The sequence below is a fragment of the Rhamphochromis longiceps genome, linkage group LG3, assembly GCF_057381845.1.
Source record: "Rhamphochromis longiceps isolate RC_006_pf linkage group LG3, R_longiceps_female_GT1.1, whole genome shotgun sequence".
NCBI lineage: Eukaryota > Metazoa > Chordata > Actinopteri > Cichliformes > Cichlidae > Rhamphochromis > Rhamphochromis longiceps.
In genome coordinates this window covers 70,816,705-70,831,120 of record NC_140559.1, presented here as the reverse complement: position 1 = coordinate 70,831,120, position 14,416 = coordinate 70,816,705, and the positions used below count along the sequence as shown (strand labels likewise).

General features: G+C 42.2%; 1 protein-coding gene across 1 annotated transcript; it reads left to right on the top strand.

The window, feature by feature from the left end:
• Positions 1-9,648: 9,648 nt before the first annotated feature.
• On the top strand, positions 9,649-12,082 carry LOC146676627 (uncharacterized). The gene has a single exon (XM_085401226.1). It carries the CDS (start codon positions 9,746-9,748, stop codon positions 12,080-12,082), a length of 2,337 nt encoding a protein of 778 aa, XP_085257352.1. The 5' UTR covers positions 9,649-9,745.
• Positions 12,083-14,416: the final 2,334 nt, after the last annotated feature.

The window sequence follows — 14,416 nt, the reverse complement described above, 5'->3', positions numbered from 1 at the left end:
AGTGTGGCAAGTCTATCATTCCCCTGTTATTCATAGACCTCAGTGGAGGTTTTTGTTTTTTTGTTTTTTTTTACCTCTATAAAAGTTAATTGACTCTTTACAGTGACCTGCTATGGTTAATAATAACCTGCTCCGTCATGAGTGGAATCAAACCTTTTCTTCACTTTAGCATTTAACATTCCCAACCATATAATATGATACATTAATCGAACTACAGCTACTAAAAACACAATTTTCTTAATGCAAACATCAGTAACTCAAAATTAGCAACCAAAGGGTTCAGTCTGCAGTTCACACTCATGTGAAGCTACAGCCTCCCCCCTTAGTCTCTATCATCCTTCTGTTCTTGCAAAAACAAAACAAAGCAAGACAAAACATCCACCCTTCTTTTACAGGCTGGGTGAATTGTTGTGGACATTCACTAATCCTAAAGTCGGTACCGTTTTTGTCTCAATATCAAGTCAGTTAAACTTTTAGTCGTCAGTCCGTCACAGTCCAGTCACATGCATACATCCACACACATTCATACCAGATATTGCTGATAATGGAGTCTCACGCGCAACCTATTCGAGCCTCCATCACCAGCAAGATGACGTCATCATTTTGAAGGAAACAGTTCCTTGTTTTTGGACTGGATTGACTCGCTGCAATCCTTTTAGGCTCGGGACTTCTCATTCGATCAGTGTCCCATATAAGTGAATTTCTCCCAAGCTCATTATAATCATGGAGAAAAATACTTTGCGACTGTTTTCAGTAAGAATATTTTATAGCGCTTTAAAGTTCAATCTCTCAGGCCTGGATTAAAGAGCTGATTTGTTAAATCAGGAACTCACAAAATACCAAAATATCACCACCGGTGGATCATACAGTGGGGCAAAAAAGTATTTAGTCAGCCACCGATTGTGCAAGTTCCCCCACTTAAAATGATGACAGAGGTCAGTAATTTGCACCAGAGGTACACTTCAACTGTGAGAGACAGAATGTGAAAAAAAAAATCCATGAATTCACATGGTAGGATTTGTAAAGAATTTATTCGTAAATCAGGGTGGAAAATAAGTATTTGGTCAATAACAAAAATACAACTCAATACTCACCAAATACCAAACAGGTAAGGTGTAATTGAGCCATAGTGCTTGGTCTCTTTGTCCGATTTAAATCAATTGCAGTTAGAGGCCACATTAATTTTCTTTCTGTAAGCACTTATTGAAATCATCTGAGCACATTACAAGTACATATTTGCTTACTCTGTATGCTCAAATGTGACCCGTTATGGCCACTAGAAAAAAAGCGGAGGCCCGAAAAACAGGTGGGGGTCCTCCACCACCACCACTCACAGAGGCTGAGCAGTTGGCTTCCACATTTGTGATAATGTTGGCAGCATCACATATGATCTTCACAGTGCAGAGAACACAAATTAGCATCCATTACTATAATGAAATGATTTGTTAGTTTGAAATGCTACAGGGAACTATGTACCTGTACATTAATGCTGTGGAAAGACTTCCTGTTCACATAGTCTCCTTCATTTACTGAAGGAGCAATGATTGGAATGTGAGTGCCATCTATACAGCCAATCACGCCTGGGAACCGTGAAAATAGATGTAAAATTTAAGTAGTAGTTCAAGTATCACCACATCATGAATTAAATTTTGTTCATCCTGCTACCTGCAATTTTGTGGCATCCCTCTTTGATAAATCTTGTGGGTCTATGACCGGGGAACACCACAAACGAGTACAGGAGACGTTTCAGTGCAACTGTAACATTCCTGACTGCCCGACAGACGGTAGCCTTGGAAACGTGCTCAGCGTCACCAATATTATACAGAAAGCTCCCGTTTGCAAAAAACCGAAGTGCAATACAAATAATATGCAATGAACTGAGAGCATGTCCGCGATGTGTCACATGAGCAATATTAGGCCTGAGGATGTTCTTCAAATAACTTATAGATTGTGCTGAAAAACGGTAACGTTCACACAGGAAATCATCAGGAAATGATAAAATGTCCGAACGCGCTCTAATCACTCTCTCCCGGCGGAGAGCTCTGCGGAGAATTTGGGCTTCAACATCTACTGGCTCTTCAAGGAAGGAGCACGCCATGTCTGACACTTCCTACAGTCAGGTTTCCGACACAGAGGCGGAGAACGTCAGGGTTAGTTGAAGTAAACCTGCTAGGGAGCAGGTTAGCTTCACAGAGTGTGTCGTCATAGTAACTCACTCAGGATTAATCTAAACTCGCTTTGTGAAACCGAAAACCCAGAGTTTTCGTTAACTCAGGGTATACTTACTCAGAGTTTGCACTAAACCGGCTTCCTGAAATAGGGCCCAGATCTAAATCCAATCAAGAATCTGTGGCAAAATCTGAAAACTGCTGTTCACAAACGCTGTCCATCTAATCTGACTGAGCTGGAGCTGTTTTGCAAAGAAGAATGGGCAAAGATTTCAGTCTGTAGATGTGCAAAGCTGGTAGAGACATAAGGCAAACCAGATTATAAGGAGCACTGTCGATTTCCAGAAAAATCAAAGGACTGATTTTTAGAGTGCCTTATTTTCCGAAAAGCACAGTAATAACATAATAACAACGGCCCGCTAGCATGCTCTTGGTTGCTGAGGGCTATGCTGTGGCTGAGCTGCAAGATTAACTCTGCAAAACCAACTTTCATCAAGTAACAGGGCTCTAGAGTGCAACCAATTTGGTCGCAAATGCGAATCCGTGTAAATGAGAGCAGGTACACTGATTCCACACAAAGACGTAAACACAGAACGGACCGACGCATCAGAATCAACTTTGTCTTTCTCGGCTTTCTCACCCGACGGCTCGTAGACGGACACGCTGTCGGAGCTTAGCGATCCTGATGCGTCCGGTCCGCGCTGCGATTACGTCTTCTTGCGCTGATTCTGAGCTGCAGGTTTTGTCTCTCCAACCAAAATTCAGAGCCAGCAGCAAAAGAAGCAGCAAACTGCGCTTCACATTTGATCAATGTCATTAATTTTGCTGTTTTGCTTCCACGACTATTAAAATCACACTCCATGCACAGCTAGCTCTCTCTCTATCTGTCTCTGTACTTCAAGAACAGTTTCCCGTCTCCAATCTCTGTTTTCTGTATTATTCATGCGCTTATTACCCACCAGTCTACCGTTGTTTTTTCCCTGCTAATATTAGCATCACACGGCACAGCTTCTGTATCACGTGGTATAAGGCTCCGCCCTTGTCATTTGTTGAGCAGGAAGAGTGAGCACTTGGTTTCATGCAGAGTACGTCCCGGATCAAAATGCGGTACAATCGTCGTCGTCTTTTTCTTTCTTTTAAATCGTCATTTGGAAATGAGATCGCAAATAAGTTTGAATCGAGATCGCGATTTTCTAACGATTAATCGTGCAGCCCTAATCCTATTAGTCGACTAATCGCAAAAATAATCGGTGACTAGTCGACTATCAAAATAATCGTTTGTGGCAGCCCTAATGCACACAGGGAAAAGTTAGAGAGGAAAAGAGAGAGCAGGAAATTACTCTTACTCTTAGGACGTATATGGCCCAACAGGCCTCGCGATACAGATGAGCTACATCCTCCTGGAAAGCAGCTGCCAATACAGTCTCCCCCATCTGCTGGAAGGCAGATGCTTCAAAACAGAGTGAGAAGTAAAGAGAGAGGGAAGGAACTCAAACAAATTAACACTATATTTTATCTTTTATAATCATATATATTGCTTTACCAAAACAGCTTGTTTTTGTGTTTTTTAAACTACCATCTCTCTTAAACCAACTTGAATTGAACAGTGAGCACAGCCACTAAGTTCTATGTAACAAAAATACAGGGATGGGAGGGAGGGAGACGGTACCTGCACTGACGTTTAAAAAGAAGGAATAGGAGGAGGAGGGGTGGAGGTGGTGGAGCTCTCCGACAGGGGGAAAACTGAGATTTCAGTAAAGCTCAGTCCAAAGCACTTTCCTAATGATTTCCCTGTAACATTAGTCCTCGAGGTCCCCGTCACAGCAGACTACTGTGAGTGCCACCAGACAGTTAATGAGACAAAAACGAGATGCTCTTACAGCCAGGAGGATGCTTCCAGATGACGCTTGATTAATTTGATTGATTATCTGTGAATAAGTCTTGAGCCTCTCCTCAGTTCTTTATATTTTGCCTGTGCTGAGCCAGATGTTGTTCTTCTTCCTTTCTTTAGACTTTCTGAAGGTCATTTAAAGTTTTTCTTTGGACATTAACTGCTTTTTCACCCATTTTCAGTCCAGTCCTTGTACCTGATCGCTTTCAGAGCGATATTTTTGTTTTTTGGGGGGGTTAAACCACTTAACCTAACTCAAGGGGACAAACCCGAGTTGTCAAATACAATACAAAACACACAACTTAGCAAAGAACCAATTTTAAATTTTATCTTTAGGGACTTTGTTACTAGCAACCTGTCACAGAAACACACTATTTAATTTCTTTGGATTGGGAAAGTAGAAGACAGAAAAAAAGGGGACAAGCTGAAAAATCTATCTACAGTGGAGGAACAGTACCTGAAAGTCATGTCAAAAAAAATTCAGCAAACACCTGACACAGGACCTGAAAGATGCACTTGGTCCTTCAGTTGATCCATCTAGTGTTCACCAAAGCCTCATCTCATGGTGTCAGTGAAGGGTGGCTGTCAAGAAGCCATTATTAAGGAAGGGAACAGGGAGAAAAGGCTGAGGGATGCCAAATTACACAAGAACTGGACTGAAAATCAGTAGCAGCAGGTCTGATGGAGTGATGAACCAAAATTTGACAGTTCTGGTTCAAATTGTGGTAATATGTCTACAACCACCTGTAAACTACTGTACAGCTCTGCCATAGTTTGGGTCTGCATTTCAGCCAGGGTGTTGGGGATTTCGTCAAAATTGATGGAATTATGAAAAGTACCACCAGACTTTGATGCACCATGCAATACCATCTGGAAAGCGTCTGATCGGCAGCAGCTTACTAAACACATCGAAACACCATCATTCATGGACTGACCTGAGCCGTGTGGGATCATCTCGGCAGAGAATGGAACAAAACGGCAGCTGATATCGAAAGAAGAGCTCTGAATGTCCTTAAAGAAGCTCGGAGAACTATTCCTGAAGACTACTTAAAGGAATTCCAAAGAAATGTGCCTAAGAGAGTTCAGGGCGTGCTGAAGATAAAGATGCTCAAGCTCATTACCTCATTATATCAACTCTGTTTTTGCCTTTTATATTGTATTTTCATGTAAACTTTTCAAATTTAAACTGTTGCACCCGTTTCCCATTACCCAGCAAGTTATATCTTAGAATTAAGGTGTGGCTCAAACTTTTGCACAGTCCTACATTTCCCATCTATAAAATGATTTGACACCTGATAAACCTTTAAAAGCACTGACCTGCCTCTCCAACTATCTGTTTTAAACAACACGCACTTACCAGCAGTTGTGTTGCGTTTTCGTCAGGTTAGTGGCTCAGACCTAAAACAGCCCAACATTATCTCTAATTCAGGTCTGGACCCAAGCTGACCCATTAAAGTACGTGGTACTCCTTTTATTTGTACTTGTGTACTCAGGCATAAATTAGACTTTTCAGGTACAAACTAAATAACACAAAGAGGAGCTTATGAATAAGAATGAAACTGAGAGGCCCACTGCAAGAAGATACACACCCAAGTGCTGAGATTGTAAAGATGAAAAGTGAGCAGAGGAAAACGAGCGTTTCAGGACAACGAGGCGGTTTCCTCTTCTTCCCATCTGGCAGCCTCACAGCGGGGAGTTATGAGGTAGCCCCAACCTACCTCACATCTCCCCGCTGTGCAAGAACGAGCTCAGCAACACAAGCATCCTTTCTCTTTCGCGAGTGCATACGTGCACATCTACAGTGCTGCATGCCAATGAACCCATTTTCTTGGAGCACCTACACAAGCTGCAATCTACAGATCGTGTTTCACAGCGCTACAGCGAGAGGCAAACACCTCCCTCTGTTTGTGCTTCATTCTAGCTTCGCCCTTCTCTTCCCAACCACACACACCAACACCTTCCTCTTGTGAATTTTATTTTAATCCTTAACATAAAGACAGCTATAAATTAGGATAATCAAACTTGATTTATTACCTCCTGCACCCCCCCCACTGTGTGTTCAACAGGAAGCTAAAGACTGGTGCTGTTAAAGTGTTCAAAAAACAGCAGGAGCTCGGTGTGAGGCCACAGTGGGCCAAAAAACACAAGATGACCTCCAGCAAGGACAAAATGTATCTGGACGTCTCTGTGAGCATCTGTCTCACTGTGTAAGTGTAGCACAGTGTCTGTGTGTGCATGGCTGGGCAACAGAGACAGCACAACTGAAAGCCAGCACTCAGACGAGGACCCGGTGCATCGTCTGTCTCATCTCAGCCAGTTTACTTACAAACTCTTTAAGTTTGAATTTTAAAGCCGACAATGTGCACAGGGCAGTGATATTTAAAATGAAGGTAAACTATTCCAATCTCTGCAGCCCCAATTGTGTCTCTCACACACACACACACACACACACAGTCCTGAATTCATTACTGAAGTCTCATCCAGACATTCAATGTGCTGTGTAATTAAATTGAGACGTGGGGTCAAAATTCCCACCTAGATTGAGTGAGATGAAATAGAAATCGGCTCTCCTCTAACTGACTTTATAGAAATAATTACATAAGCTGCATTTATAACTGTTATTAAATAACAGCAGCACACGAGAACTGAAGTGTAATCCCAGCACATTTCGCTTCGCTTGCACTGATTCTTTAGAGATGACGACCGTGGTGGGTAATTAAGGGCAAACAATATACAAGTGGCGTGAAAAATGGAGGCTGCATTACCTTTCCAAAGCTTCCTTTCCCGATGGCCCGCAGTATCTGGAAGTGGTCAAAGTTCACTGTGGAGAAAATGAGAAGCAGTTAGTGAGAACGTGTCAGTTTGAGCTGAGCTATAAAACAGGGAACATGACATGTACAGCACTGTGCAAAAGTCTTGAGCCATCCCTCATTTGCTTCCAGGGATCCGGACTTCCCTGTAATCTTTAAAGTGGTATTAAGGAATAGCTCTCCAGGCTTTTTAAAGTGTTTCTGATTTTTAATCCAGGGCTTGTATTTGACCACTTTTTGTCTGTTAAGACCCTTCACACTAATCTCTGAAACATTCAAACATAAACAGACACCTAAGTCACGGAAAGGACCAGAAAACTTAACAAAGAACCAATTTTAAATTGTATCTGTACACATTTACTTGCAGCCTATTGCAAAAAAACAAAAGCCCACATCATTTGTTCTCACTTCTTTAGTTGAAGAATGCAGTTAATAACACCGTTAACACAGACTGACCTGGCAAAACACGAAAAAATAAGGGGGTGGTTCAAGACTTTTGCTCGGTACTGTATGAGAAATGGAAATGTGCACTTCACAATGTATCGCTGCACTTCGGCAGTACTGTGAAGATTAAATGTTTTTTCCTTCCCGATGCATGTGAAAGGTTAAGACTTACATCTCCAAATGTACTGGAACTGATTTGAACCAGAGGACTCAGCCACACTGTTACTATGTACTGCATAAACACGTTTACCGATGAAGGTAAATCAGACGCTGTCCTGACTGTGTGGCTAAATTTTGTGCTGAAAGCATCAAATCAATTGAATATGATTAACTTGCTATGAGAGGTTTTTACTCCAAGTGTGACTTTTTCTGGCTTCATACACCTTTCAGGGTCAAATTCAAGCACTTTGTGAGCACGTTTAATGTCCATTTTCAACATTTTCCAGCACATTACCATAAAAAGGATGCATATTTCACTTCGCATCACCTGAATAAGACCACGTGAAAGGCCAAATTAATAAGTCTTCTCATCAGATATTGATGCTTCTTTCTTATGTGACACAAAAAACAGGAGGAGACAGATCTTTGCTTGTGTTGTTTTTTAAGTTCATTCATTCAAAACTAACTGTAAGACGCTTAACTACATTGCAGTCTGTGTTATTGTTGTAGACCTAATTATCACCTTTAAAGTGTTTGTGCTAATAACATCATGTAGAGTAAGACAGGCATAGAGAACAGCACTGACTGGGAGAGGCTTTGAACAGATGACATACTCAGATCAATTCAACACTTTAGACTTTAAAAATGCACAAGCGTCTTTCAAAAACCCATTTATTTAATCTATCATCATTGATATTATTATGTACAGTTATAATGTACTGTTCATCTCCCTTAAATAAACAGGCAGCCTTAAAGTGTGAAATAGTCACTTGTCTACTGTCTCAGTGGCTGATAGTGCCCCACAGGCCTCAATGTCAGCTTGAAGCCATTATGTTTCAATTGTTTAATGAGAAACAGATTTTGAATGAAAGCGAGGAAACTTCGGTAGCACAAAAAAGTGCCTATTCTTTGTTCCCATATGGTTCAGTCATATTACCGTCATTTCCCCCTAAGCTGTTCCCAAAGACACCAGGTTAATACTTGAAAAGGCTGCAGCGATACACAAAAATATCATCAATATTCTGTTTACTTGGTGACAACGTCGCTTTTAGCCTTCAATCAGAAAGCCTGACGTTGGCTAGTTAAGCATCGGGCTAACGTTTAACGCTTTCACTTGAGGGAAGTAACTCGTATTACTGCTACTGCTGTGTAATCTTGGTTCAATTCACAGCATATTCTACAAGTTACCCTGCAATAACTAACTGTTAGAATAGCGCCACCGTATTGTATCGCACTGAGTGCACTTCAATCCTTTATCCCGCGAGTTTGCTAGCTAGCAAAATAATAATACCAATTTTAAACAAATAACATGTGTAACGTACACACTCGAGAAAATTATTTACTAGTACTTACGCAAACTCCCCCGTTGTGAAAACGTACAAATCCTTCTTGTATTTTTCGTTTTCCAGCAAACACTCATTAAAACGGCCTCCAGGCACATTAGCGCACTCACCCCCGACTGATCAGGGAGGGGGTGAGGGGTCACACACTGAAACAGACTAACGTGCAGAGGTACAGCCCAGGCAGAGAAATGTTGCTTTTAGACTTTGCGACTCGTTTTATTTCTCTATCTGATAAGAAAAATATTCAATCAGATAGTTATTTGTGGTGAATGAAATACGGTTACAGTTTCAAGAAGTTTTAAGCACCAAATCCGAAATCCAAGCACTGCAATATTAAAATCCAATTCAATTTCTTGTTTGCTCCGAAATCTACGACATGACTATATACAGAAAAGCTTGACATGGTATGCAAAAAACCCCCCGAAGACAATACAAATACAAATACATGAACAAAAAAGGTTTTAACTGTCAGTTATGTCATTTTAAAATTTTCCAAAACTAACATTTTCTTTGATTGACTGATATTAAATTGATTAGGGTCAAGTTTAGTGTGAACAATATTACACAAACAAGCACGTGTGTGCGCATGCGCACATATGAGAATCCCTTCGATCACTTCTCATATGTGCGCATGCGCACATATTAGAATCCCTTCGATCGCTTCTCATATGTGCGCATGCGCACATATTAGAATCGCTTCGATCGCTTGTGACGCGGTAACTTTGCTTTGATCCTTTCTGACGTCATAACTTTGCTTTGATCCCAAAACCCATAAATAGGAGCGCTCACCTGTTACTTTATGCTTAACGGACGTTGACCTGCAGCAACTGAAACCCTTTCGAGAAGTTTTGAGAGCAATTTACGAGAGAAACCAAAACAAGTTCAGTTTTGTTTCTCACCAATCCACAGCGCAAACAGACACATTACACCATGTCAGCCAACCCATCCTTCGGCTCAGATGAGCTTGGAATATCTAAAGGGACCATTTTGGGAGATCACCACATGGTGGAGGCTTTCCTTGGAGAAGGAAGCTTTGGTGTTGTAACGAAATGTCGCGATACAAAAAACAACAAAACGGTTGCTATTAAAGTCAACAAGAGCGACCCTGAAATTCTGCTCCAGGCAAAACTGGAAATTTTCATCCTGGAGCAGCTACGACGCTTGGATCCAGACAGGTGCAACATTGTCGAATGGAACGGCTATTTCCTCGATGGAGAGCGCATTTGCTTGAATTTCGAACTCCTCGACCAAAGCCTGTCAGACTACATAGGGGACCGGAATAACCAAGGTCTCCCAATGAGAGAAATCAGGCCAATTTTGAATCAGCTCGCAAATGCTCTGTTCCACCTGGGTTCTGTGGGAATAGTGCATGCTGACCTCAAACCTGTCAACATCATGGTTGTGAACCGCAGTGAGTCTCAAGTCAGAGTCAAACTTATAGACTTTGGCATCGCATGTAACACCTCTGCAGTGATTCCTGGTGACTGTGTGGGGACAATTGGTTATTGTGCACCTGAGATTATGCTTGGCACTCCATATGATGACGCAATTGACATGTGGTCTCTGGGGCTGGTAGCTGTGGAGCTTGCTACAGGGGTGCCTCTCTATCCTGGGGAAGACGATTATGACGTTTTGAAATTCATAATTGAAACTCAGGGTCAGCTACCAGATCATCTTCTAGAGTCTGGCTTGTACACTGACAGCTATTTCATCGAGGATAACCACAACGAACAGCGCTGGACATTTAAGACCCCAGAACAATTTCAATACGAAACAGATTATCGATCCAAGGAAACTCGATCGATAAAACTTAAGTGTCTCGATGACCTCGAACAACTGCTGAAAGTTAGGCGAGGACCGGAAAATGGCCAATCATTATTTGTAAGGCTAATCAAAGAAATGTTGGCCTTGGATGCAAATCAGCGCATAACACCCTCGGAGGTTCTGAAGCATCCCTTTTTCGACCCTGGCCTCTCAAGGAGAACCCCCTGCACGGACATGAATAGTACAGGGGGACAACTCCTTGTGCTCTCTCAGCAGCCTTCAAGCTGGAAAAGTCATGGATCGCAAAAATTCAGCTGCAGTTTCCAAAACTCAGTTGAATTTCCTCAAAAAAGAGACATCAACACCTCAGCCAACCCATCTGCCTCTGAAGATGATCTTCAAATAACGAAAGGGACCATTTTAGGAGATCACCACGTGGTAGAGGCCTTCCTTGGAGAAGGAGGCTTTGGTTTGGTAACCAGATGTCGCGATACAAAAAACAACAAAACGGTTGCTATTAAAGTCAACAAGAGCAACCCTGAAATTCTGCTCCAGGCAAAACTGGAAATTTTCATCCTGGAGCAGCTACGACGCTTGGATCCAGACAGGTGCAACATTGTCGAATGGAACGGCTATTTCCTCGATGGAGAGCGCATTTGCTTGAATTTCGAACTCCTCGACCAAAGCCTGTGGGACTACATTGGGGACCGGAATAACCAAGGTCTCCCAATGAGAGAACTCGGGCCAATTTTGCATCAGCTCGCAAATGCTCTGTTCCACCTGGGTTCTGTGGGAATAGTGCATGCTGACCTCAAACCTGGAAACATCATGGTTGTGAACCGCAGTGAGTCTCCCGTCAAAGTCAAACTCATAGACTTTGGCCTCGCATGTCCTGCTTCTGCAGTGATTCCTGGTGACCGTGTGGGGACAATTGGTTATTGTGCACCTGAGGTTATGCTTGGCATTCCATACGACAAAGCAATCGACATGTGGTCTCTGGGGCTGGTAGCTGTGGAGCTTGCTACAGGGGTGCCTCTCTATCCTGGGGAAGACGATTATGACGTTTTGAAATTCATAATTGAAACCCAGGGTCAGCTACCAGATCATCTTCTAGAGTCTGGCTTGTACACTGACAGCTATTTCATCGAGGATAACCACAACGAACAGCGCTGGACATTTAAGACCCAAGAACAATTTCAATACGAGACAGTTTATCGATCCAAGGAAACTCGATATATAAAACTTAAGCGTCTCGATGACCTCGAACAACTGCTGAAGGTTAGGCGAGGACCGGAAAATGGCCAAACATTATTTGTAAGGCTAATCAAAGAAATGTTGGCCTTGGATGCAAATCAGCGCATAACACCCTCGGAGGTTCTGAAGCATCCCTTTTTCGACCCTGGCCTCTCAAGGAGAACCCCCTGCACTGACATGAATAGTACAGGGGGACAAAACCTTGTGCTCTCTCAGCAGCAATCATCGTTTGGGTGGCCAGAATTCTAGGGGAGCTAGAAAATTCTTGTGGAAAAAAAGCCCAAAACAATAACATCAACAAAAACAACCAGTGAATGTGGTCTTAAACTTGGGCACAATTTGGCTTGAAATCCATCAACTAATCTCTCAATATTCAAAGCGGAACAGCAGACAACTTACCATCACATCAGTCCTTCAATCAGACCTACAACAAACGTCTTCCTTCTCTCACCCCAACCGGTCGCAGCAGATGGCCGCCCCGACCTGAGCCTGGTTCTGCCGGAGGTTTCTTCCTGTAAAAAGGGAGTTTTTCCTTCCCACTGTCGCCAAAGTGCTTGCTCATAGGGGGTCATATGATTGTTGGGTTCTCTGTATGTACTATTGTAGGGTCTACCTTACAATAATACATACAGCCTTGAAGTGAGTGGTGATGTGATTTGCTGCTGAATGAATTGGGAACTAATTGGAAATCTGGATATTAATTAAATAAACCTGCTTTGAGCATCAATTAATTGTTGTTTGAAATTCTTTATAAATATATAAATATAGTGCCACTCTTCTACTGTTTAAATTGCAACTGTTTAAAACTGACTAATTTATTCATACACTTGAGCATAAACACACGCACAGTAAATGGCCTGTATTTGTACAGCGCTTTACTTAGTCCCCAAGGACCCCAAAGAGCTTTACACTACATTCAGTCATTCACACATTCACACACTGGTGATGGCAGCTACATTGTAGCCACAGCTGCCCTGGGGCGCACTGACAGAGGCGAGGCTGCCGGACACTGGCGCCACCGGGCCCTCTGACCACCACCAGTAGGCAACGGGTGAAGTGTCTTGCCCCGGGACACAACGACCGAGACTGTCGGAGGCGGGGCTCAATCTGGCAACCTTCCAATTACAGGATGAACTGCGAACTCTTGAGCCACGATTGCCCTATATACACATATACTTTACAGTACTAGTCAGTGCTTACATACTAGTTCTTTTCCCTACTTTTTCATGCTTACTGGTACAAATGCCTGTTACTAGAGTTAAATGCTATCAATGTATTCTCACAGTTATGGAACTGTACAAATGCATACAAAATAACGCTCACGTAAACATAACTGTGCACTAGTTTGCCCTTATTGCTGCAGTTTGTTTCAAGTTGTTCTCTCTCACACACACACACACACACACACACACACACACACACACACACACACACACACACACACACACACACACACACACACACACTATGTAACGTTTCAGCAAGAAAATACCGCCCCTCCCCCCCACAGTGACACCACCACCACTAGTCTGCACAGCTGACATGAGGCAGCATGGATCCATCCTTTCATGCTATTTATGCCAAATTCTGACCCGACCATCTGCATGTCAGAGCAGAAATCAAGACTCATCAGACCAGGCAACATTTATCCAATCTTCTCATGTCAAATTTTGAGAACTGTAGCTTCAATTTCCTGTTCTTAGCTGACCAAAACGCTCTTCTGCATTCTTTGGTTGCAACAAATGGTTGTATGAGCTACGGTTGCCTTCCTATCAGACATTTTTCTCTGACCGTTGACATCAATAAGGCAGTTTTTCCAAGAGAACTGCCTTTCACTGGATATTTTCTCATTTTTGTCACCGAAAAGGGTGTCTGTGTTACTTCTTGTCTTATATATATTGTCTCTGTTTTCCTCTGTCCTTTGTCAGTGTCTGTTCACCTACCCCTGTGTCTCCATATTCCCAGTGTTCAAGGTTTCCGAGTGTTTTCCCAGTTTAGGTTTTCATGGTTGGTTCTGTTTGCTACTCAGCCAGAATAAACAGCTCGCTCTTTTTAAAAGTAGGCTCCAGAATGGATGATGGCATGTTCGCATGTCTTTATGCAACACTGAGTGTGCTGAACTAAAGGTAGGCCTAGTTTCATTTTCATGGTCATTATTATCATGACAATGATTACGCCTTATTCTGATTATTTCTCCCTTTTGGAGATGTAACATTTACATGAGGGGTGTAGGAACATTTCCCCCTAAATATTTTTAGATAAATTTTTGTTGAAGTCACTGTTTTTGTCGTATTGATGATGCAGCTAGAATAAGTGCTTTTAAATAAAAGAATAACCATTCAAAGTGCTCAGTGGTGAAACTGTAACTCTTTCAGAGTTTGACAGCTGGACAAGTGATGCCGTATTTAAAGAAACATGAGATGAGTGCAGCATATTATCTGAACAGAGATCATTCAATGAGCAAGAATAAACACTGAAAGAGAAACACTTCACTGTTGATTATCATATGAAGTCTAATAAAAGCTGTTAATCTGTTAATATCCTGCTAATCTGCATACAGCAAATACAGAACATGCGACTTTA